The sequence below is a fragment of the Heterodontus francisci genome, chromosome 19 (genome assembly GCF_036365525.1).
Source record: "Heterodontus francisci isolate sHetFra1 chromosome 19, sHetFra1.hap1, whole genome shotgun sequence".
Classification (NCBI taxonomy): domain Eukaryota; kingdom Metazoa; phylum Chordata; class Chondrichthyes; order Heterodontiformes; family Heterodontidae; genus Heterodontus; species Heterodontus francisci.
This window is the reverse complement of record NC_090389.1, coordinates 56,861,528-56,887,171: the sequence shown is the minus strand read 5'-3', so window position 1 is coordinate 56,887,171 and position 25,644 is coordinate 56,861,528. Positions and strand designations below refer to the sequence as shown.

At 42.2% G+C, this 25,644-nt stretch overlaps 1 protein-coding gene across 3 annotated transcripts in view; it reads left to right on the top strand.

Annotated features, from left to right (window-relative positions):
- ccdc66 (coiled-coil domain containing 66) overlaps nucleotides 1-25,644 on the top strand; it is a 91,845-nt gene that overhangs the window by 60,955 nt on the left and 5,246 nt on the right. For all 3 annotated transcript variants that reach the window (XM_068051707.1, XM_068051706.1, XM_068051705.1), the window contains 5 exons: nucleotides 346-507; nucleotides 1,760-1,904; nucleotides 2,037-2,162; nucleotides 6,108-6,619; nucleotides 11,952-12,010. In XM_068051707.1, the coding sequence (XP_067907808.1) occupies nucleotides 346-507; nucleotides 1,760-1,904; nucleotides 2,037-2,162; nucleotides 6,108-6,619; nucleotides 11,952-12,010 (1,004 nt within the window). The remainder of the gene's footprint in view (nucleotides 1-345; nucleotides 508-1,759; nucleotides 1,905-2,036; nucleotides 2,163-6,107; nucleotides 6,620-11,951; nucleotides 12,011-25,644) is intronic.

The window sequence follows — 25,644 nt, the reverse complement described above, 5'->3', positions numbered from 1 at the left end:
ATAAGCTGAGTTTCTGGAGGTTGGTACGATAAAGACCTTGGATGCCTATCACAGTTATTTAAGTATGCGCTTTTCATTCCTGACACCAAGGAGCAAAAACCACATGGTTGCTCTCGAAAGTGCAAATAAAAGGAATTCTGGCAAAGAAGTAAAGGTTGAAATAAAAATATGAAAAATAAACTAAAATCTATTTTTCCTTCTATTTGAATAGAAAAAGGTATCATCACTCTTTACGTTCTTTGGAACTTGTGAAAACCTATGTAGTGATATTTAAAAGGAACAACAACAGAAGGTTACAATTTCTTATAACATGATAGCTAATTTTTTTTAAATCTTGTGTTCTAGAAAGCTATAGCTATTCAGGTGGAGGAGCGTCGCAGACAGAAGCAGCTAGAAGAGGAGCAGAAACGAAAAGAAGAACAGAAAGAGGAACTTCGTTTGGCAAAGGAGAGAGAAAGGTTGAGACAACAATATGAGGAAGAAACTCGGGCACAAAGGGAAAAAGAGGTAAGTGTTAACCATTTAATTTAATATTATGGGAGGAGCTACCGTTAAGTAATATCTATGGTACTTGGTGATTAAATGGTATTACTTGGCCTGCACCCAAATCGCTATTTTTCATTTAAATCTTTTTCGAGATATCATAGTGATCAATAATAATTACCTGCTGGTCTTGATTTTCTGACTTAAAATCAGATTGTTGTCTCAACGCTTAACTCAGTACTCAGTTTTTAAATGTTAGCTGGCTCAGTTGGTAGCATTCTTGGCTTGCTGTCCGTTGACTTTGGGTTCTAGCCCCATTCCATGACTTGAGCGTAAAATCTAGCTGAACGCATCAGTGCAGTCCTAAGACAGTACTGTATTTTCCTTAGGATGAGGTGTGGAACTAAGGCCCCGTTTACCTGTTCAGATGGAGGGAGTTCTTCCAGTGTTCTTCCTTACATTCTTCCCTTTAACAACACTACTAAAACAGATTAATGGGTCATTTACCTCATTTGTGCTGTATTTGCCTACAAAACAATGGTGACTGTACTTTAAAAGTAATTCACTGGCTGTGAAGGACTTTGAAATGTCCTGAGAATATGAAAAGCACAAAATACAACAAATTGTCTTTTGTTTGTAGTGCAAGAGACTCTGGGCAGTGGAAGGGCCACTTAAATGTTAAAGGACCAAAAAGCCTATATAATTGATTGAATAGGCTTAGTTGTGTTCAACTTTTGAAAAGCATTTTTAAAAAAAATAAGAATAGGCAGCAAAAAGGCCCCCAATCTCGCTATGCTGTGGAAGGCCTCCACCTATTGTAGCCTATTCTGGACCCATCCAGCTGGACATTGCGTAGAGGTCGGGGAGCCAACCTTAAAAAAAAAAATACAAATAGTCTGGATAGTGCATAAATTACCTGAGGTCAGGAATATAGCCTTATGGGACATGGAGCTCGCAATAGTGAAAAATCAAGGCTAAGATGTCCATTTATTTGCTTCTGTTGCTCTGGAAATAGTGCCCAAGGTCTTCCCTAGTGCTTTTCTATCACCAGCAATGTCTGAGATTGTACTTCCTATGTCAAAGTCCAAATCGATATGCATTGAAAAGTGCCACTATGTCTGAAGAATATATGTTTGCATTTTATTCATTGACAACAGAATGATTCTCAAACCAATTAATTTTGAATTTCTAGTTAAAACTTTAGAATAATGACTCCTTATTCATTGCAAGCAATACAAAAAAGAAATCTGGTCTGAAGGTATCTTTGGTCTTCTAGGAACTTCATAATCGTAAAACCAGTCTGCTTTATGAAACTGTGCAGAGGGCACAAGAGGAAGCACAAAGGCAGAAACAGGAACAGCGCATTAGAGAGTTGCTTCGCAAAGGACATGACATTTCAAATCTTCAGAAGAATGTAGAAGGCACGTAACAGATAATTGGCAGGTTTTAGAGTTTGTGGTTGTTACTATGCCATTGTTGAAGAATTTAGTAAATACCGTTCTCATCATTTTTTTCACTTCATGTTAATTGACAACATTATTTCTGACTGACAGGTCCTATAAGTCGTGTAAGCTCCTGTGCAGCACCTAATAGTCTTGCTTGTGAAGAGGTTAGTGAGGTACTGGGCCAAGTCTTGATGGCAAAGGACTCTCCTAGAAAAGACAGAGGCATCCAAACTGGTCAGTATTTGTTTAACAAAAAACTTGTCAGCAAATTTTATGAAACTGTAAGACTGCCTAAGTATGACTGTAATGTCATTTTGTAGGCTAAGCCTGGTCAGCTTACAAGAACACTGAATTTTTCTCTCATTAGCACTTCAACCCATTAATCTGCTATACCAATAGATGTGGAAATGTTACTTGCCAGTGAATTGCCAAGTGCAGTATGTTTATATACTGATCATTTTAAAGCAAAATTTTGCATTTTTGTGTTTGAGTTAAACATTGCAGTTAATAGTTCGCTGTACTTTATTGATCCCATTTTCCTATTCAACATGCATGAACAAGGATACATGGTTAATGTCAGGAGGAGCAACATAGAATCATAGAATAGTATAGCACAGAAGGAGACCATTTGGCCCATCAAGACTGCACCGGCTCTTTCGAAGAGCAATCCAGTCAGTTCTACTCCCTCGCTCTTTATATCTCTGCATTTTTTTTCTCCTTCAGGTATTTATCCAATTTCCTTTTGAAGACTACTTTTGAAACTGTATCCACCAACCCATCAGGCAGTACATTCCAAATCCTAACCACTCATTCTCTACATATAGCCTTGGGCTCTTGTCAGTCACCTTAACTCTGAGTCCTCTGGTTATCGACCCTTCGGCGTTGGAAACAGTTCTCTTTGTTTACTCTATCTAAACACTTCATGATTTTAAACATTTCTATCAAATTCATTCATCTACTCTGCTCTAAGGAGAACAACCCCAACTTAATTTCTACTTTATCCACTTAATTGTAACCCTCATCCCTGGACCCATTCTAGTAAATCTCTTCTGTACCCTCTCCAAAGCCTTTACATTCTTCTTAAAATGTGGTGTCCAGAATTAGACACAAAACCCCAGCTGATAGTAAAGAGGTATTAGGACAGGAACTTGGTCAAAGTGCTAGGTTTTAAGGAACACTTTTAAAGGTGAAGGGAGGGAGAGGCAGGGAGGCTTAGGGCCTAGGCAGCTGAAGGCACAGCCACCAATGGTGGAGCGATGAAAATCGGAGATACACAAAAGGCCAGAAATTATACTCTGCAACTTTAGCAGACAATCTTACAACACATTCCTATGATACTTCTCTGCTGTTTTAGCGCAGATTGTTAACCCATTTACGCATGTTGCTGCCGACAGCTAAAATAATGACCGGAGAAATGTCATCCATTATCATTGTGTGAAATAGTAGCATTTAGCAAAAACAAGTCTTCTGATGAAGCTACTGGCTGTACACTATTTCTTGCCTCTCCCTCCCCGTGGAAACATTTCTGATTGGAGTTGTTTTTAAGGTTTATAGAACAATGGTGCATAAATGGAGTTGAAGTACAGATCAGCCATGATGTGACTGAATGACAGAACAGGCTTGAAGGGGCTGAATGGCTTACTCCTGTTACTCTGCATGCACCAGAAACCAACACAGCACTGGCAAGAGGACTTTAATGAGATGCAATGAGAACTTGTTACTAGTGGTTACATTACAGAAGGAGGGGTGGGTAGGAGAAAGGTGAAGATTTAAGTAAATGTCAACATTCGAGATTAGGTCAGATAGATGGATGAAGGCATATAGAACAGGATGGGTAAAGTGATTCAAAGTCTTTGCTGACATGGAGGGAAAATACCAACCAAGACTGGTTGGGCTGAATGGCCAGTTGCTGTGTTGTAAGTACAGAAGTGACCAGACATTACTTCTATTAGTGAACAGATTTTAGCTATAGCGAGGATAATGGTATGATCACACTAATGTAAAAGTGCACCAATTGTTATAATTCCCTTCTTAAGTGCAAAGAAAATGATGTTCGTTTTCAGAATTTGAGAATTTAAGCGTTGGAAAATAGCAGGTGACTTATTTACATGCAACACAGTGTAAAGCAAGCAGTTCAGAAGCTGCACTGGGCATTCAATACTCCAGTTGTTATTTCGCATCTCATATAATTCTTTGTATTCCTACATGAACCTTCTAACTTAAATTTATCCGATCCCAACACTGGGTGGTGAGGAGCTCCCCTCCAGGAATAAGTTATTTTACTAAACGCCCATGTTGTAAAACAGACCAACTGCCACTTCAAAAATAAACACCACAACCTGAGCTGCACCTTTTACACAGCTGGGTCTCGCTGGACCTTCAAATCTTTCCATTATTTTCTTTTGAAATAGTGGGTTATTCCACGATGTTTCCTAAAAGATTATTTTTGTCTTTTTATATTGAATAGAAAGGATTAGCTGCAACCTACTGTGGAGTAGGTTTATACCCAATGCTGGGTTTGGCAAACTCCAAAGATATCAAGGCTGATCTGGCAGTATAGAACATTTTATCAATTGATCAGATTGAAAATGAGCAACCTTTTGTCTTAATGACATCTTGTACTATAATTGTCACCATCCTGAATAAAAGAACTCTTATTTCTGTAGTGCCTTTTGGAACTTTGGGACATCCCAAAGCGTTTCACTGCCAATGACGTCCCTCTTGAAGTTTAGTCACTGCCTTAGGAAAAGTGACACCTAACCCATGCCTTGCAAGATCCCACAAACAGCAATGTGGCAATGAGCAGACAGTACAATTTAAAAAAAATAAGTAATGTTGGTTTAGGGTCAAACTCTGACCAGGCCACTCATGAGAACCCCCTGCTTCTCAAACAGTGTAATGAGATTTCACTGGGACTAGGACCTACAAACCCCTGACAGAGGCGAGAACACCACCCATCGAGCCACAGCCAACACCAGTAAATCCATTAATCCCAATTGAATTCTTCACTAGTCACCGCATGGGCCAAATTATCTACAAAAATAACTACATGATTCCATTTATAGATGCACTGTGAAGCAAAAGCACATTCATTTTCAGATAGATATCCTGCAAGAGTGAAGGAAAAGAACGGAAAACTCAATTAACTTTCTGATGTAATGGCTGGATAACTAGTAATTCAGTGCTTCTCCAACAAAAATATGAAAAGATACCAATTAAACACATACATTTTTTGAAGTGAGACCTGTTTTATGACTAATTACTCCTCCCAGTAATTTAACTTTTGATGACAAATTGCCACAAAAATCCATGTTTGCAGAGTAGAATTCAAAAAGAAACTTAAAAAAAAAACCTGATCCACTTTACAGGATTATAAAAGTGACTTAATGTATGTTTGAATTACAAAAATCATTTTTAACATGACAAACTAGATTTACAGTAATATCTACAAGGAAACAGTACTATGAAATTCTGTCATAAAATCCTGTATGAATTTTATCTAATTGAAACATTGCCGTGAGTTCAAAATTTCAAGATCCTGTACATAGTTTGAAACAATACCTATATTTATCATAAGGTTGTGAAATCTCGCTTATGGAAGATAGATACCTGGAAAAACAATAACTGTAGTACACTTATGTTGCTAGTAACTGTTCCAAGTGAAATGGTATATAAAATAGCTTATCTACTTCCGGATTATTAAAAAGACTGCCAGAAATAGTGTGTGAAAACAGTGCTCAATGCCCTACTAGTGGAAATATAATTTTAAGGGTCATGTTTCATATTGTTAGGGAAGGTGATGTGGCAAAATATAACATCAGACAAGAAATCTAGCAGATTTGTACACTTGGTTGTATGATATTCAAGCAGAAATCAGACCTAGGTCTGAGGCTGTGAAAATGTCAGTTTCTGAACAATTAACAAATCAATTGTTTCACTAAATTACTTGCCCTGCATATTGGCTGTGTGGAAAGTACACATTTCAATAAAAAAAGTTGGCTTTGTAATTAAACTTTAAATTAGCATTTGTTTACTTCCTTTGCTTTGGTTCACTGCTTCTCTACAGTATCATTTATAATCCTCTTGTATTTCTTTCACAGTATGATTTTGTAACTATAGGAAATTCAATTTAAATGTTAGCTGAAGTTGAGAATTGCAACAATTTTTGTGTTTTTCCAGAGGATTTTGAGTTGATTGGGAAAGTTGAGTACAATGCGCAAGTTACTGATCACAGTGTAGTGTCTTACACACCAGAAAGAGTTGAAGAATACAACACTCCATCAAACACAAAGAAACCCAAAAAGAAGACAAGTGAAAAGATGGTGGTAACTGGAAAAGAAAATATTTCACTATATGATGACTCATACAATCAGTTTGCAAGAACGAAGAAAGGAAAAATTGAGAAACGTCCAGAATGGAATACAAACAAAACAAATAAAAGGTATGTCCCTGCTTCAGAACGATATCCTAAAGGGCTACAAAGAGAGAGAGAAGAGAAAAAAATGAGGAGACAGATGGAACTCTTGCAGTTGTTGGAAAAGAATGCTCCTGAGCATCGAGCCAAGAAAAAGCAGCCCTCAAAAGAGCCGGCAGCAGAGAGACTGCCTTCACCAGTGGTGCCAGCACTTCAGGCAAATGTTGGTGTGTCACCTCACCCTGTGGAAAAACGAGGACTATCTGTTCTGCAGAAGGTAATGAGGTCAATTTATGGCTATATAGCAACATGTTCAGTACAAGAGTGAGAAAATGCTCATTTTATTTACCCGTAGTATGGAAACTGGAGATCATTTCCATGCTTCTGCACTTGTGATTCGCAAAATATCTCATTTTAAAATGTTAAACCCTAATGTCTACTGGGTAAAAGTGATGCTTAATATGGAATTGAAACATATTGAAGGAAGTTCTTGGGTTGCACCCTTAACCTATACTGTGATGGCCAATCCAAGCCAGGATAGTTTTGGGATGCTGTTAGTGACATCCCTGTCCCCAGGCTAAGTTTGGGGGGTGGGCAGGGAATTGTATAGGGTTCCAGCTTTGGATTACTATCCAGTAGCTCCTACTGTTGAAAGGTTAGCTATTTTCCAGTATTCACTGTCCCAGCTCACAAATGAGGAACGGCCATTTGGTTAGTGCACCAGAGGGTTGCTGAACTCAACTTGAGTCACAGCTTTCTGGAGTGGAGGGGTGGGGGGAGAAAGTAAACATGATCTAAGCAACCATATTGTGGTTGATAGAGAAATTTGGCTGTTTCTCAAGCTACATGAGGTTTGTATGCAATCTTATTGCTACTGTGACTTACCATATATTAATTTTTCATAACACTTTATTCTTAATGAAAAGAAATACAATTATAACCACTCAATACTTCTGGATAACAAATAACTTCTGAAGGGTTTACCATGAAACCAAAGCTTATTTTTTATCATAAACTTACTCATTTTCTGAACGGCATTAGCTCTTTCGAGTCAAAGGAGTGCCACAGTTTATTTTTTTTAAAGAAGTGTTGAAATTCAGGCTGATTAGATTTAGTTGAACAGTAATGCTGAAGTCTAAATTCTGCCACTTAAAAAAATAAAAGGTATAATGTTTATTGGGAACTACATATGGTTGTCAGCATTACTATAGCTAATAAATGGAAAATGCTTCAAAGGTAGATAATGTTGGCAATGTAGCATTAAATGACAAATTGGAAACAATGGGGACAGTAGATAAAGTCATGTGAAAATTGAAGCAGTATTTTAGGTTTATCCTCAAATTAAGATTATAAAGTGATAGGATAGATAACATCAAACATAACCTACATAAATAGAAAGCAGCTTAAAAAATCATAATTATAATGTGCCATGTCTGCAATCCCCGCCCCCTCCCCCTCCCCTCCCGCCATGAGCAAGTCTGCACACCTCCATACTGAGCATGTTTTGGGCCATATCTCCTCCAATTCCTAGCTGGCCGTGTCACACCTCCACCCTGACTACTACTGCAAATTATCATCATTCACTGTTGGATATACCTCTCCTAACAACACCTCCTTCTCCATCCAATTTTTGTTCCAACCAACCCATTAGTTGCCAATCACTTAGATTTCTTCCCTCCCCCTCCCACTGACTACAGCTTCCCCTCACATGCTACTCCTACCCCCTACTGACTTCATTTTCCATTGAAACCTCCACCCCTATCCTGATCGCTGGTTGTCCTATCTCTCAATCCCCCTAGCTCCATTAATCATGCTGTTCCTCATCCTCCTCCTTCATCCCGATCTTTCTTTCTTGGCCCCCTACTCAATTTCTTGCCTTCCCTCTATTTCCATTGGCTCCAGTCTGTACTCTTTCCTTTCCCCCCAACCTCTCTCTGTTTCCCACCTTTGTTCAATTATCCCCTCACCCCCTAAATATGCTTGAATGAAATACTAGCTTCCTTCTTGACTCCCCATGTGCACCATGCAGGAGAGATTTATATATATGAATTGTGAGTGGTTGCAACATTCTAATGGTACTGTGCCTGTAGGTGATGCTGTGAAGGTCGCGTTCTGTGATACATTGGCCTGGTACTGCAACTGATTGCAGTGTTCTTTACTGGGCATTTACAATGTGAAGCTGGAGTGATATTATCAGGCTGTCCAAGCAGCGATCATGTTAAATCAGTGAATTTATATATGTGCCACTGGAACATACTTCTTAGGTGAAGGTAGAAGCTAAAATATTCTGGAAAAAAAGTTTTAGATAAAAAAAAAAGAAAAATTAGCTTAAAAAATCTACTAATTAATCATTTAACAGCACTCCATGATAGAATTATTTTTCATGGCAAGTTGTGTTGTTCATCAAATTTTATTAATTGCATGCAGTTAAAAACCCAGTTACATCTGATTGAACAAGGTGTAAATTTTTATGGGGTTTCGACCAGCAACAAGGGAACGGGAAAGTTGAAGTTCTGACTGATTTCATAATTTCCAGCTCTGGGGGAGTCCACAGCACAGCCTATGACGGAGTCCTGAGTGACAGACCGCAATGTCAGGATTTCCATATTAATCTGCGCATGCCCCACATCCTGAAATTGCAGTCAGTTTCAGAGGGGTAATGATAGCAAATGCTGACAGCTCGACATCAAGCCTCCCCCACAAAATCTGTCCCATTAAGTATGCTGGGACTCCATTAACATTATGTGAAAGTACCACCATATTGACACTGAACAATCCATTGTTTCCCAACTGCTTTAACATTTCAAGTCAAATTGCTTTACCTGTTGCTATCCTGTGGAATTTGTAATGAATTTTACTGTAAAGTTTTGCTTCCCAGTCATGAGTTGAAGATCACCTTCAGCCTGCAAGCAGCATCTAATGATTGGGCTGTCTGACAAAAGCATCTTCAAAGACAGGAGACAGAATGCTAAGAACCAAAACAAATCACTTCAGGACATGTACCAGCAACAAAGGCACTATTGTGTCCAAAAGTTTTGGAGGACTCTGAAGTTTACCAATTCTTTTATTTCTCCACATAACCTCTCCCACTCCCCACCTCCACCACCGCCTCCCAGGTTTGCATCCTAGATCCCAGTATAATTTTGAAGATCTGTCTTCACGGATACACTCACGTAGCTGGCAGATGAATGCTAGTGAACTATTCTGACATTGTGGTTTTCCAAGAGAGTTGTTGGCAGGGTCCACCACCAACCCACTTCCATTCCAAAACCCCAGGGCTGACACAATCATTCTTTAGGTAATCCAGGATCAAGAAGAGTAAAGCATACATCAACTAATCGGCGAATGGCCATTCGCCTTGCAGTATCCTCTTTCAGCAACTCCGCCATCGTTTATGAAGCTTTTTCTGTAAGCGCCCCTGTGGTATCAGTGTCGAATGTGGTAGGGCAACAGTGCAACAAGAATCTGTTACAATTCAACTTTAAACTACCCTGCTTGCACTAGCAGTCTTTTAGCAGCTAAAATAATTTTGGTTCTTCACTACCCCTTATTCCTTCCCCCCTCACCATCTCTGCCCCTTCCCTACTTTTGTATCCTTTTCCCTCTATTTCTTCCCTCCACCTTTCTTTCTATGCTATTTCTCAGTCCTCTCCCACTCTTTTTGCTCATGTTCTGCTTCCCACTCCCTTCTCTCACATTTCCATTATCCCTTATTGTCTAACACTGCTTGACCTGAAAAATTGGTCTTAATTACCTGTGTGCAACTCCATGGGAGATTGACTGGTAATATACTAAATCTGGTACATGACGCTTAAATTCCATTGAAAACTCTGTTAACCTGGTGTATGAGAAATTCCATTATATAAATGCCCATTTTTTCCTCTTTGATCAGTAGGCAGCACTGTGATGCGACTTTGAATGTTAGAGCTATCACATAATGCCTTCCTGTCACACAATCATTTGCTGTTGTACTGATAAGAAGAAAAAAAAAGTTGGTATGAAGTTGCAGGCTCTGACCACCAGATGGTTCCACTGTGCAGTCAATATTCTGCAACTGCTGCATATCATCAGGCTACTTTTCCTTAACCAAATAAGCATCAGGTGCTTTTTTTATATTTTAATTTCTTATTTTTTTCCCGAAAGTGTTTTTGTACCCCAAATGCCTCTTAGGCTATTGATGTGTTCTTTTTGATATGATGACCCAGCCGGAAGACAAGTTCTTTTCTATACTCTAATAAAAGCAAAATAAATAGTCGTTTGGTAGTGCAGAACTTGAGTATTGTTGAAAATAGAGACATGTTGTCGAAGCTTTTCGTCTTGCACTCATCAGGACAATCCGCAAGAATACCAATGTAAGGGAAAACAACAACTTTATACTGTATGAGAAGAGAGTGCTCATTGGTTGGCAAGTGAACTCTGATTGGTAGAGGCGTTGCCTTGGAGAGTGTATCAGTTTATAGTGACTGACAGTTAACTGCTAAGCTTTGTTTGAAATTTAAACCCCAGACAGCTTGACTGTGAATCCTCAAGGCATTGCCCTGAGGAATGAACCAGCGAATGGCTGTCATTTATTTTGTTTAGCCGAAACAGGCGCAGTGTTTGTACATGTCCTTTCTGTCTGCAAAGATCAGGGTCTTGTGTATTAATATATGTAGCTTCCAGTACGCACAAATGCACCACACTGCTAGCCCTACTGACTCTTCAATTGGTTGTCAGTGTAATTCTTAGCACACTGCAGATTATTTAGCAAATGTGATCCAATCGCGGAATCACATGTAATATTGGACCTGTGTTTTGAGTTTTGCACGCACGGCCTGGTTGGGTATGGCCTGTACCTTGCCTATTGCAAAGAGCGGAAGGGACATGTTTTTGATACGATCTGTCAGTCTTTGGGATGTACGGTTTATATACTTAGCATCATGCTGCCGTTGAAATTCATATATCACATTACTCATTAGTGAGATAGGCAAAACGTCTTTTTGGCTTGACGGCAGCATCCCGTTAGTGGCGAACACCACACGTGTTGCTACTGCATAGCAGCAGCATGAAACAGCTAGCTTTACCTGTTGCTTAAATCCCCAACAATTCACTTTTTCCCCGTTTCCCTCTTGCCCTCTTTGCTTCCACTCTTGCCCCCACCCTCTTGCAACCTCGTCCCCTCTTCCTCTTTCCATCTCCTTTCTAACTCTCCCATCTCCCCATCCCCCTCTCACTTTTTCTCTCCCTCTTTTTTCCCTCTCTCCTGCAATCTTTTCACTCTCTCCAGGATTCTGCAAGAAGCCAATTGGGTTCAGTGAAGAAATAGAGAACTTTGGGAGTTTTACAAATCATTGTAGCTGAGGGTGTAATAATGATGCATTCCTCTGCTATCTTCAAAATAAGTTCACGGGCTAGAGGGTGTATTTGATTATTCAGATGGAAATTTTGTTTAATAACTATGCTTGCAAATGTGTAAAGCATCATTTTCTACTTCACTGAATACTTTAAATGAAAATTGGATAAATCAGTTTTCCAGTATATTCTGTTTTTGAAAGTCCACACACATTCAAAAAAGGTATTTTCAAATTGTGCAAATAATTGTTTAACTTGATTGATAACTCTGTTTACAGGAAGACCCTGCCCTAAGAAGCAACTCAAACTGTGGATTACCTGCTGACAAAGGTTACAGGTTGGTTATGCTGAAGTTTTTGATTAGATTCGGAGAACAGTGTTTTTATTGAGTCGTGATTGAAAAACAGTGCTTGGAGCAAGAAGTAATTTAGTACAGAAAACATTGAGGGAAAAAAGTAGTCTGGTGTTTATTCCTTATTTCTCGAGACAGTAACACCTGTACAAATGGACATGCAAAAATCGGAGCTTATTGATGACAGTCTCAAATAACTTGCATTGTAATAGACACAAGCTGCACCTTGAAACCAAAGACCCTCACAAACTACAAAATGCAGACAGCCTTCAGTGCACCAAGTCTGTTTGCAACTTAAACCATCGGTCCTTTACCCAGCCCCCATAGTGGCAGAGAAAGCGCTCTATCTGTTGAATTGAATGCTATATCCCAGAGATAGCTATTAGGGATGATGGATAAATAACTCCCCATTCGACAAAAGCGGGAACTGCATCAGGCAACACCACATCTCACTTCATCAGTATGTCGGGTATTGATGAGCTGCTAGCAGTCCCCTATCCATCCCCCAGTATATGAAATATTAGCAGCTGCAGCACGTGGAGGGAGGGTGTCCTGGACAGGGGTCTGCAGGACATTAATCGCCCCAGTTTGGCTGGGACCTTTTCAGGCATTTTGGCCCTACAGCAGACACCTCACCATGTGCAGCCTGCCAGTGTAGCAGATTCCAGGATTAAAACATTCCTCAATGGAAAAGGACCCTGGGAAACCCAACAAACAGAAAATGAACTGAAATCAACCTGCTGGCAGAGCTCCAGAATTGGGCACAATCTGAGCTGAGGGTGAAAACAATAAAGTACAATGGAGGAGATACAACCAATCTCAGAATCTTTGGCTCATCTGGTCACTACATACAATGACCTTTTTGAAAATAAGGTAACCTGCAAATTACGGAGTTGCTTAGGTGTCCCTAATTTAGCACTTTCACTGCTATGGGTTTGAGTCCCAGGGTGGTTTTCCTTGTAGATAAGACTGGTGGTACCACTGCTGCGCGTGTCCTTTTTAAGGAAGAAAATGTACATGAAAGATTGTTTTTTAAAAAAATCAATTGACTGGGATTTGGATCTGTTCTGCAACATGTGGCGACTGCAGTGAGGGTATAACCCAAAGATTTGTTTCTATGATTTTCATTGCAGTGCAATCAAATTAGTGAAGTCTTTGGATAACTAGCACATACTTGGAGCCTGATTTGAACTCTCGATCAATTTTAGGCAGATAAGCTGCGGTGTAAGTTAGAAACTCTATTCCAGAGGAATGGAATTCAAAAGCAGAGAAGTTGTAGAACCTTGGTTAGACCACACTGAATACTGTGCACAGTTCTGGTTTGCATATTACAAAAAGGATATAGAAGCACTGGAGAAAGTGACAAAGATTTACAAAGATGGTACCAGAACTGAGAGGGTTCAACTATCAGGAAAGACCGAACATACTGGGGGTCTTTTCTCTAGAAAAGAGAAGACTGAGAGGTGACCTGATAGAGATTTTTAAAATTATGAAGGAGTTTCTCTTCTGTTTCCCCCTCCTATGTTTTCCGTCAATCTTTCCTTCCAATAATTTTCTATCTACCTTCTGCTCAAATGATGTGACAGAAATATTGTATCTTTCTCGTTTTATGTTTTCTCCAGCCATTTCCAGCACTTCATTAGTGTTTGTCTGTATAGGATATGCAGAATATCCTCCAATATGTCCACATCTCAAATGCATTTAGCTTATCAGTAGTCTCTTTGTTGTTCATATCTCCGAGACATATAACATAGATGACAAAATGTAGCACCTCAGCATTCTTTTCCAAAGATTCATGTTCAGTTTCTTTGATAACACGCCCTTCATTCTGATAAAGTTGGTCTTGGCTACCTCAATTCTCCTTTGGATCTCACAATCACACCTTCCATCATCTGATAATCTGCTCAAGGCATGTGAACCTTTTCACTTGTTCCGGGACTTGTCCATTTACTTCAATTTTCACTTCCATGGTTAGGTGTGTGCTGATCACCATTGTCTTGATCGTCTTCACATTCATTCTTAATCCATGTTCCACACTCCTTGCTTTCACTTTGTTCACAATTTCCTGTAATGCCTCTTCTGACTCTGCAATCAGTGCATTGTCATCTGCATATCTCAAGTTGTTGACGTTCAACCCACCAATGTTGCAACCTGGTAGATCTTCTATGTCTCTGAGGATAGCTTCACAATACCGGTTGAACAGTTTTGGGGACAGAACACATCTCTGGCGCACTCCTCTTTTGTTTGGGAAGCTGTCTGACAAGCTGCTATCAAATCTCAACACCGCTGATTTGATTCCAGTATAGATTCTGAATTATCCTTTTATAATTTCTGTCAATTTCTAGTTCGTTTAAGCACTCGCATTATTTTCGAATGGTAGGCTATCAAATACCTTCTCATAGTCTGTAAAGCGTATATACGCAGGTTTTTGCTCTTCCAGGTAACATTCAATGATGACTCTCAAGTTAAAGATGCCCTCTCTTGTTTCTTTCTTTGGTCTGAATCCTGACTATCATCTATCTCTGCTTCTATAGATTGGTCACTTCTTTCCAAAATGATGATCAGAATCATTTTCAACACATGGCTCATGAGGCTTCTTGTCCTGTGCTCTGAACTCTCTAGAGCTTTTGGTTTCTTTGAGAACTTAATGAACACTCACTGCATAAGATCCACAGGTATGAATCCTGTTCTGTAAATTTTGTTGCAGTGGTCTGTCAGTTTCCTAATGCTAACATCATTCAGGGCTTTCAGGCATTCTGTTGGTATCACATCAATTCCAGGTGCTTTTTTTGCTTTCATCTTTTTGATCATTGCACTGACTTCTGCCTCTATTATCTCTGGTCCTTCTCTTCCCTCTGATGGTACCAATTCACTTCTGTCTTCGTCATTACAGCTCTCTGTACTCCAGCCATCATTTCTCTACACTTTCCTTTTCAAAGAGAAGTTCACCTTCCTTGCTCCTTATACAGCCACTATTTGTAGTTATGTTCTTATGTCAGTGCTTTAACTTTCTCATTCAATGTTCTTGTATTGTCCCTATTCTCCAGTTCTTCTGTTTCCTTCTACCGCTTTTCATTGGCTGCTCTACGTGCTTTTCTTATCCGTTTTTCTATTTCATCATTTTCTTATTCGTTTTCCTTTGCTCCATCATATCTAGTATTTCATCAGTCATCCACTCTTGATGTTTCCTCCTCTCATTCTTCGGGACAATCTCCGTTATTGCATGTTTTATGTTCTGTTTCAACCTCTCCCAATACCTTTCTGTCATTTCCTTCTCATTAGGATCTTGTTCTGTCACTTCCTGAAGTAAAGTTTCATACTTATTAGTAATCTCCACAGCATACTTCATCACATCTTCCTCTACCAGTCTGTTTAGGTTGATCTTTCATGGGATTTCTTTACGGGATTTTCAGCTTAATCTTCATCTTCATTACAAGCAGGCAGGGCTCCTGACACTGGGTCGAGAAGGCAGGGAAACCCTGCCTTGGCCTTTTCGTGCTTCCCCCCGCGTGACCTTCTGTTGATTCAGAGGCAAAGTTTCTGGCATTGGGATCTCCCATCCCTATAAAGACGGGGATCCTGCCTCCAAGAGCTGTCAGCCAATCAGAGGGCTGGCAGCTCAGCAGTATCGGCAGCACTATTGCTTGTGGTGGCCACTGCTGGTACTGCAGAGGCCTTGGGGCCCAGGCCCAGCGCTGGAACTCTGGACCTCAGGTAAGTGAGGTGGGGTCGTCGGGGCCAGTCTGAAAGGCCCCGGCGAGGGGGATGGAAGGTGGGCTTGAAGTCCAAGGGGTGGAGGGTCCATGGAGATGGAGGCTTTGCCGGTGGGGGCCATCCGCGTTTCCTCCATGTTCCACAAGGTTGCCCACTTTAAGGGCCTCAATTGGCTTCTGGGCTGTCATTGGCCTATACCACCCCGGCAAAGTCACTTGGTGACGGAACAGCAGCGGGCCCACTCGTCATGATTCTATGGGCTCCCCCACCTCGGGCCCGTAAAATCCAGCCTGATATCTGCACCTGAGTAAGCGAAGGCATTTTTGATTTCTGTGCACATCTCCTGGACTCTTCCAGGTGTACAGTCTTCTTGGGTGTTGTTTGAAGAATGTATTCAAGATGACCAAGTTGTTTTCCTCACAGAGCTGTATCAGATGTTCACTTCTGCTGTTCTTCATTCCTAGTCCATAAGCTCCTACCACATTTTCACAACTCTCTCTGCCGACATTTGTGTTCAAATCGCCCATGACTATCAAGATGTCTGCAGTCTTCACATGCTTCAATGCTTTTTGCACCTCCTCATAGAATACTTCCACTTCTTGGTCACTGTGATCCTGCGTGGGCCCATACAGTTGTAAACTGTTTCCCTTTAAGTTTTGTCATAATCACTCTCTGATGTTGGCCAATATCCCTGCATGGTTCTTACTACCTTCTTAGTCTACATTATTCCAACTTCATTCTTATGTTCACTGACACCTGCTTTCCTATGTCTATTTTCCCAGATTCTGTCCATCTAAATTCTTGCAATCCTAAAATGTCGATGTTGAGTCTTAACATCACTTTCATGCAGTTGCCTAATTTATCACTGATAGAGTGTCCTCCCATTCCAAGCTCTGATTTTCAAGAGTTCTTGTCTGGGTTTGAGAGTAGCATCATCAGATGGTAGTCTTTCTTCCAAGTTTGGGCTGCCCTCGTCATTCACCAGGCTATTCCTTCTGCCAAGCAAGTCCTCCTCTTCCCTGTTCCTATTTGCAGGGGGCCTAGGTCTGCCTACATCACTACTGCTGTTTAAACTAGATTCCATGACTAACTATGGGTGATACTTGGTGAGTACCCTGACTCTTCCAAGGTAACTGGCCATTTGTCCTTAGGGGTCATGACTCTACTGTAGATGTGACACGCATTTTCATGTTACACCTTCTGAGCCATTGACTCTGAGTAGTGAGTTCTTCTGCTTCAACCGCCGGTCCAGGCTTCGTGCACTTGAAAAGGGTGACGCCTCTTGTACAGCATCTTGTCAAGTTGCTATTTCCCCTCATTTAGTCTAGCATGCCAGCCGAGGCGAGGTCCCAGGGTATGCCCACTGCTGTGCACTACCAGCTCCTTGGAGGCATAAGTGAGAGTTGCATAGCAGTGGGAGACCAGTGCTTGTTGTCCACACCCATGCTGTCATGGATGTGTGGCTGACAAGGGTATTTTTATTTATCTAGAGATACAGCACTGAAACAGGCCCTTCGGCCCATCGAGTCTGTGCCGACCAACAACCACCCATTTATACTAACCCTACAGTAATCCCATATTCCCTACCACTTACCTACACTAGGGGCAATTTAGAACAGCCAATTCACCTATCACCTGCAAGTCTTTGGCTGTGGGAGGAAACCGGAGCACCCGGCGAAAACCCACGCGGTAACAGGGAGAACTTGTAAACTCAACACAGGCAATACACAGAATCGAACCCTGGTCCCTGGAGCTGTGAGGCTGCGGTGCAAACCACTGCGCCACAAAGGGACTACTACTCACATACTACACCATACACCCTATAAATATAAGATAGTCATTAACTAATCGAACAAGTAATTCAAGATAAACTTCCTTACTCAGAGTGTTTAGAATGTGGAGTGATTGAAATGAATTTTGTAGATGTATTTGAGGGGTAGCTTGATTATGTGCATGAGGGAGAAAGGAAAAGAAGGATATGTTGATAGGCCGAGATGAAGTGCAGTGGGAGGAGGCTAGTGTGGAGTAGAGGCACTGGCATAGACCTATTGGGCTAAATGGACTGTTTCTATGCTGTGAAATTCTATGTATGTAAAACCCACCTGCTGCTCAGAGATGAGGCCCAAGCTCTTGAGCTTCATTTAAGTTCTGGCCGCTGACTTCCCGCCTGTTCTGGGCAGCGGTTGGTAAGTGATGGAAAATATTGTGGCCTGGAGGCTGCCTGCTTAGATGAAGCAAGTGTTGAGCTATCCTGCTAGGGCTGTCATAGAACCATAGAGAAATTACAGCACAGAAGGAGGCCATTCAGCCCATCGTGTCTGCCCCAGCCGAAAAAACTAGCTGCCCAAACTAATCCCACCTTCCAGCACCTGGTCCGTAGCCTTGCAGGTTACAGCACTTCATGTGCATGTCCAGGTACCTTTTAAAAGAATTGAGGGTTTCTGCCTCCACCACCATTCCTGGTAGTGAATTCGAGACACCCACCACTCTCTGGGTGAAAAAGTCTTTACTCATGTCCCCTCTAATTCTTCTACCAATCACCTTAAAACTGTGCCCCCTGGTAATTAACTTCTCCACTAGGGGAGACCGGTCCTTCCTCTATCTAGGCCTCTCATAATTTTGTACACTTCAATTAAGTCACATCTGTTCTAAGCAAAACAACCCTAGCCGATCCAATCTTTTCTCATAGCTGCAACTTTCAGGCCCCAGCAATGTTCTTGTAAATCTCCTCTGTACTCTCTCCAGAGCAATTATATCCTTCCTGTAATGTGGCGACCAGAACTGTACGCAATACTCCAGCTGTGGCCTAACCAGCCTTTTATACAGTTCCAGTATTACATCCCTGCTTTTGTATTCTATACCTCGGCTAATAAAGGAAAGTATTCCATATGCCTTCTTCACCAGTCTATCTACCTGTCCTGCCACCTTCAAGGACCTGTGGACATGCAGTCCAAGGTGTCTCACTTGTACCCCTCTCAATATTTTTAAAATTCATTTTCATGGGATGTGGGCATTGCTGGCCAGGCCAGCATTTATTGCCCATCCCTAATTGCCCTTGAAGGTGGTGGTGAGCTGCCTTCTTGAACCGCTGCAATCCATGTGGGGTAGGTATACCACAGTGCTATTAGAAAGGGAATTCCAGGGTTTTGACCCAGTGACCGTGAAGGGATGGTGTGTTGCTTGGAGAGAAACTTGCAATATCCTCCCGTTTATTGTGTATTCCCTTGCTTTGTTTGCCCTTCCTAAATGCATTACCTCACACTTTTCTGGATTGAATTCCATTTGTCACTTTACCGCCCACTCAGCCAAACCATTGATATAATTCTGGAGTCTACACCTATCTTCACTATCAACTACGTGGCCAATTTTTGTGTCATCAGCAAATTTCCCAATCCTGCCTCCCACATTTAAGTCCAAATCATTAATAAATACCACAAACAGCAAGGGACCCAACACTGAGCCTTGTGGAACGCCACTGGAAACCGCTTTCCATTCACAAAAACATCTGTCGACTACCACCCTATGTTTCCTGTCCCTAGGCCAATTTTGGATCCAACCTGCCACATTCCTGTGTATCCCATGGGCTTTCATTTTTCTGACCAGTTTGCCATGTCAAATGCCTTACTAAAATCCATGTAGAGCACATCCACTGCACTACGCTCATCAATCCTCCTTGTTCCTCAAAAAACTCAATCAAGTTAGTAAGATAGGACCTTCCCTTAACAAATCCATGCTGACTATCCCTGATTAATCCATGCCTTTCTAAGTAGCAGTTTATCCTGTCCCTCAGATTTGATTCTAATAATTTACCCACCACTGAGGTCAGACTGACTGGCCTATAATTATTTGGCCTATCCCTCGCATCCTTTTTAAACATGGGGCTTTTCTATTGGGAAGAGGGTTTGGAGTTGGCAGGGGAGACTGAGCTTTACTTGTAGAGCTGGGAGAGCAGTTGTGGTTTTCTTGGCCCCACAAGGAAAGCTTTTTTAAAAATGTAACAACTTAGCTTTTTGGGCCTCTTTTGGTCTTGATGCACTTCACCACTAGGTGGGTATTTACTGTGGCATCCCAGTCAGGGCAGCAAGTTAAAGTTGCCTTTGTAAAACCAGCCCTCCCAGTTTTGGGTGTGTGACCTCACCTGTTCAATTGAGCAGGTTAAAATTTTAATCTCAGCAGCACCAGGGTGGTTAAGTAACCTGTGCAATTTTAACTGCCCACCCACCTGATTTCAGCTGGGTAAGGAGGGCTACTAAGATCACCTCCTTGAAACCACTAATCTAAACAGTAGGAATAAAAGATTTCTAAAGTACTCCAACATTTTAAAAAATGATCTGGAATTCAAAATTTGTGAATGTTACTGAAATAAGAGGTGTAGTTAAGAGGGGAGGCAGTGGTATAGTGGCAATGTCATTAGTAAACCAGATCCTAGGCTAATGCTCTGGGGACATGGGTTTGAATCCCATCACAGCAGATGATGAAATTTGAAATCAATTAATAAATCTGGAATTAAAAAGATAGTCTAATGGTGACCATGAAACCATTGTCGATTGTTGTAATGCGATGTGGATAATTGTTATTTCACTAGGCCGATGCAACTTGAGTTTTCTCTGTCTATTTGTGTGCGTGTTTTGGTTGCGGTTCCAAACCTGAGCCCATCACTACTTCTTGCTCATGTTTACTTCATTTTTCTATACTCCTCCTGGAACTCTCTCTCCTGTTTCTTTAATTAGAATTAGAATATTACAGCGCAGTACAGGCCCTTCGGCCCTCGATGTTGCGCCGAGCTGTGAAACCATCTGACCTACACTATTCCATTTTCATCCATGTGTCTATCCAATGTCCACTTAAATGCCCTTAAAGTTGGCGAATCTACTACTGCTGCAGGCAGGGCATTCCACGCCCTTACTACTCTCTGAGTAAAGAAACTACCTCTCACATCTGTCCTATATCTATCACCCCTCAACTTGAAGCTATGTCCCCTCGTGTTTGCCATCACCATCCGAGGAAAAAGACGCTCACTATCCACCCTATCTAACCCTCTGATTATCTTATATGTCTCTATTAAGTCACCTCTCCTCCTCCTTCTCTCTAACGAAAACAACCTCAAGTCCCTCAGCCTTTCCTCGTAAGACCTTCCCTCCATACCAGGCAACATCCTAGTAAATCTCCTCTGCACCCTTTCCATAGCTTCCACATCCTTTCTATAATGCGGTGACCAGAACTGCACGCAATACTCCAGCTGCGGTCTCACCAGAGTTTTGTACAGCTGCAGCATGACCTCGTGGCTCCGAAACTCGACCCCCCTACTAATAAAAGCTAACACACCATATGCCTTCTTGACAGCCCTATTAACCTGGTTAGCAACCTTCAGTGATTTATGCACCTGGACACCAAGATCTCTCTGCTCATCTACACTAACAAGAATCTTCCCATTAGCCCAGTACTCTGCATTCCTGTTACTCCTTCCAAAGTGTATCACCTCACACTTTTCCGCATTAAACTCCATTTGCCATCTCTCAGCCCAGCTCTGCAGCCTATCTATGTCTCTCTGTACGCTACAACATCCTTCGGCACTATCCACAACTCCACCGACCTTAGTGTCATCTGCAAATTTACTAACCCACCCTTCTACACCCTCTTCCAGGTCATTTATAAAAATGACAAACAGCAATGGCCCCAAAACAGATCCTTGCGGTACACCACTAGTAACTAAACTCCAGGATGAACATTTGCCATCAACCACCACCCTCTGTCTTCTTTCAGCTAGCCAATTTCTGATCCAAAGCTCTAAATCACCTTCAACCCCATACTTCCGTATTTTCTGCAATAGCCTACCGTGGGGAACCTTATCAAACGCCTTACTGAAATCCATATACACCACATCCACTGCTTTACCCTCATCCACCTGTTTGGTCACCTTCTCATAAAACTCAATAAGGTTTGTGAGGCACGACCTACCCGTCACAAAACCGTGCTGACTATCTCTAATGTACTTATTCTTTTCAAGATGATTATAAATCCTGTCTCTTATAACCTTTTCCAACATTTTACCCACAACCGAAGTGAGGCTCACAGGTCTATAATTACCAGGGCTGTCTCTACTCCCCTTCTTGAACAAGGGGACAACATTTGCAATCCTCCAGTCTTCCGGCACTATTCCTGTCGACAATGACGACATAAAGATCAAGGACAAAGGCTCTGCAATCTCCTCCCTAGCTTCCCAGAGAATCCTAGGATAAATCCCATCTGGCCCAGGGGACTTATCTATTTTCACACTTTCCAAAATTGCTAACACCTCCTCCTTGTGAACCTCAATCCCATCTAGCCTCGTAGCCTGAATCTCAGTATTCTCAACAACATTTTCTTTCTCTACTGTAAATACTGACGCAAAATATTCATTTAACACTTCCCCTATCTCCTCTGATTCCACACACAACTTCCCACTACTATCCTTGATTGGCCCTAATCTAACTCTAGTCATTCTTTTATTCCTGATATACCTATAGAAAGCCTTAGGGTTTTCCCTGATCCGATCCACCAATGACTTCTCGTGTCCTCTCCTTGCTCTTCTTAGCTCTCCCTTTAGATCCTTCCTGGCTAGCTTGTAGCTCTCAAGCGCCCTAACTGAGCCTTCACGTCTCATCCTAACATAAGCCTTCTTCTTCCTCTTGACAAGCGCTTCAACTTCTTTAGTAAACCACGGCTCCCTCGCTCGACAACTTCCTCCCTGCCTGACAGGTACATACTTATCAAGGACACGCAGTAGCTGCTCCTTGAATAAGCTCCACATTTCGATTGTTCCCATCCCCTGCAGTTTCCTTCCCCATCCTACGCATCCTAAATCTTGCCTAATCGCATCATAATTTCCTTTCCCCCAGTTATAATTCTTGCCCTGAGGTATATACCTGTCCCTGCCCATCGCTAAGGTAAACCTAACCGAATTGTGATCACTGTCACCAAAGTGCTCACCTACATCTAAATCTAACACCTGGCCGGGTTCATTTCCCAGTACCAAATCCAATGTGGCATCGCCCCTGGTTGGCCTGTCTACATACTGTGTCAGAAAACCCTCCTGCACACACTGGACAAAAACTGACCCATCTAAAGTACTCGAACTATAGTATTTCCAGTCGATATTTGGAAAGTTAAAGTCCCCCATAACAACTACCCTGTTACTCTCACCCCTGTCGAGAATCATCTTCGCTATCCTTTCCTCTACATCTCTGGAACTATTCGGAGGTCTATAAAAGACTCCCAACAGGGTAACCTCACCTCTCCTGTTTCTAACCTCAGCCCATACTACCTCAGTAGACGAGTCCTCAAACGTCCTTTCTGTCGCTGTAATACTCTCCTTGATTAACAATGCCACACCCCCCCCTCTTTTACCATCTTCTCTGTTCTTACTGAAACATCTAAATCCCGGAATCTGCAACATCCATTCCTGCCCCTGCTCTACCCATGTCTCCGAAATGGCCACTACATCGAGATCCCAGGTACCAACCTATGCTGCAAGCTCACCCACCTTATTCCGGATGCTCCTGGCGTTGAAATAGACACACTTTAAACCAGGTTCTTGCTTGCCAGCGCCCTCTTGCTTCCTTGTAACCATATCCCTGACCTCACTACTCTCAACATCCTGTACACTGGCACTACAATTTGGGTTCCCATTCCCCTGCTGAATTAGTTTAAACCCCCCCGAAGAGCACTAGCAAACCTCCCCCCCAGGATATTGGTACCCCTCTGGTTCAGGTGAAGACCATCCTGTTTGTAGAGGTCCCACCTACCCCAGAAAGAGCCCCAATTATCCAGGAAACCAAATCCCTCCCTCCTGCACCATCCCTGCAGCCACGTGTTCAACTCCTCTCTCTCCCTATTCCTCGCTTCGCTAGCACGTGGCACGGGCAACAACCCAGAGATAACAATTCTGTTTGTTCTTGCTCTAAGCTTCCACCCTAGCTCCCTAAATTTCTGTCTTAAATCCCCATCTCTCTTCCTACCTATGTCGTTGGTGCCTATGTGGACCACGACTTGGGGCTGCTCCCCCTCCCCATTAAGGATCCCAAAAACACGATCCGAGACATCACGAACCCTGGCACCTGGGAGGCAACATACCAACCGTGAGTCTCTCTCGTTCCCACAGAACCTCCTATCTGTTCCCCTAACTATGGAGTCCCCAATGACTAATATTCTGCTCCTCTTCCCCCTTCCCTTCTGAGCAACAGGGACAGACTCTGTGCCAGATATCTGTACCCCATTGCTTACCCCTGGTAAGTCGTCCCCCGCAATTCTTTCATTACTTCCCCTGTTGGGTATTCTGCCTTCCCAAGTCCCTACCCCAACTCTTCAGTACTCATTGACCGTCCTGCTCTCCCGTAGCTGTCCCAGGTTTGACTTCCTCTTGGATAAGCCACAACTTCTCTCTGTGCTTCCTTTGGCATCCTCTGAATGGCCTATCAAAGCACTTGTTTCTGCTTCCTTACAAGCAACAATCCCAACTGCCCCATCCTAGTCTCTAGTTGACCTTCCTGCCCAGTGGGGACTAATCTCACCTTCCTGTTCAACCCATCCCTTTTAAATGTTGACCCTATGGACTCAACCAATGGATCAGCTATCACTGCCCCTCTCCCTATCTTCCTCCAGAATGTTTGTGCACTAGTGAACAACACCCTTGCCTTCCTTGAGCTTACTGTAGATGATTGAATCGACATCATGGCTTGATAGACACCTGGAGATGGTTGATGACATCTCTTCCCCTAAATGAAGCCTCCCCATCTGGCTATACCTTCCACCACTTGTCCTGCCCAGACCTTCACTATGGCAGTATGGCTTTTACACCAAATTGCATCTTGTGCTCCGAATCTTCTGACACATTCTCCTCCTTTTGATATCTCACTTTGCCCCACCCCTATTGTCTCTCATTTAAAATCCTTGTTCTCTAACTCCCATCTAAATATAAAAATTTTCTCGCTGAGATGTCTTCACTGCTTTCCTCCCTCAGCCTGTGCACCGAGTGACTTCTCCTACTCAATGATTTCAACCTCCATTTCAAATCATCATGGTCCCTCTCCTCTGAGTTCACTGTCCTCCTATCTTCTGTTAATCTCTCCCTCTATATAAACTCCACAACCCATATTCACAGCCATGCCATTAACCTTCCCATTTCACATGGTATCACTATCCCCATTTAGTCATTCGCAGCTAAGTCCATCATTGATCATTTTCTATGTTGCTCTGCTCCCACATCCCCATTTCCTTCTCAACCCTACTTCCTTCTGTGTCTGCCCCAGATGAAAACTCACTCCTAATTCACTTACAACTGCACTTCAAAAATTTCGACTGTCTAACCTTTGGTCCTGCATTCACTACAATGTTTCTGCAGCTGCCAATCTACTCAACTGCACCCTCACCTTTGCCCTACTACCCATTAAAACCATTACTCCCTCTCACTCTGACCATTCCCATTGGTATGACCCTCTTTGCTTGCTTAAGTTCAAGGGATACAGACGTGAACAGATATGGCAGACAACTGTTTTAACTACTCACTGATCTGGCTGGACCATGTAAAATACTTAGGTCCTTCTCTCCTCTACCAAAACTGCTCCTTATTCCAGGATAATCCTGGAATGCAAAAATAACCCCTTGCTGCTTTTCTGTACTTCAAACTACCTTCTTAAACTCCCCTCCAGGTCTTCTCTATCCTTGCCTCCAACAAAGGGCTCATGGACTTCTTTGTCACTAAGATTGAGACCATATGATCAGCTGCTTCTGTTGCTTCCCCTAGCCCACCAGGGCAAACTTCCTCTAAGGTCCCTCCCTCCCCTAACCCTGAACTCTCATCTCTCTATAATTGCTTTCCTATCTTCCCTCATCCCCCTCCCAGCTCATCTTGTCCAGGAGACCCACCA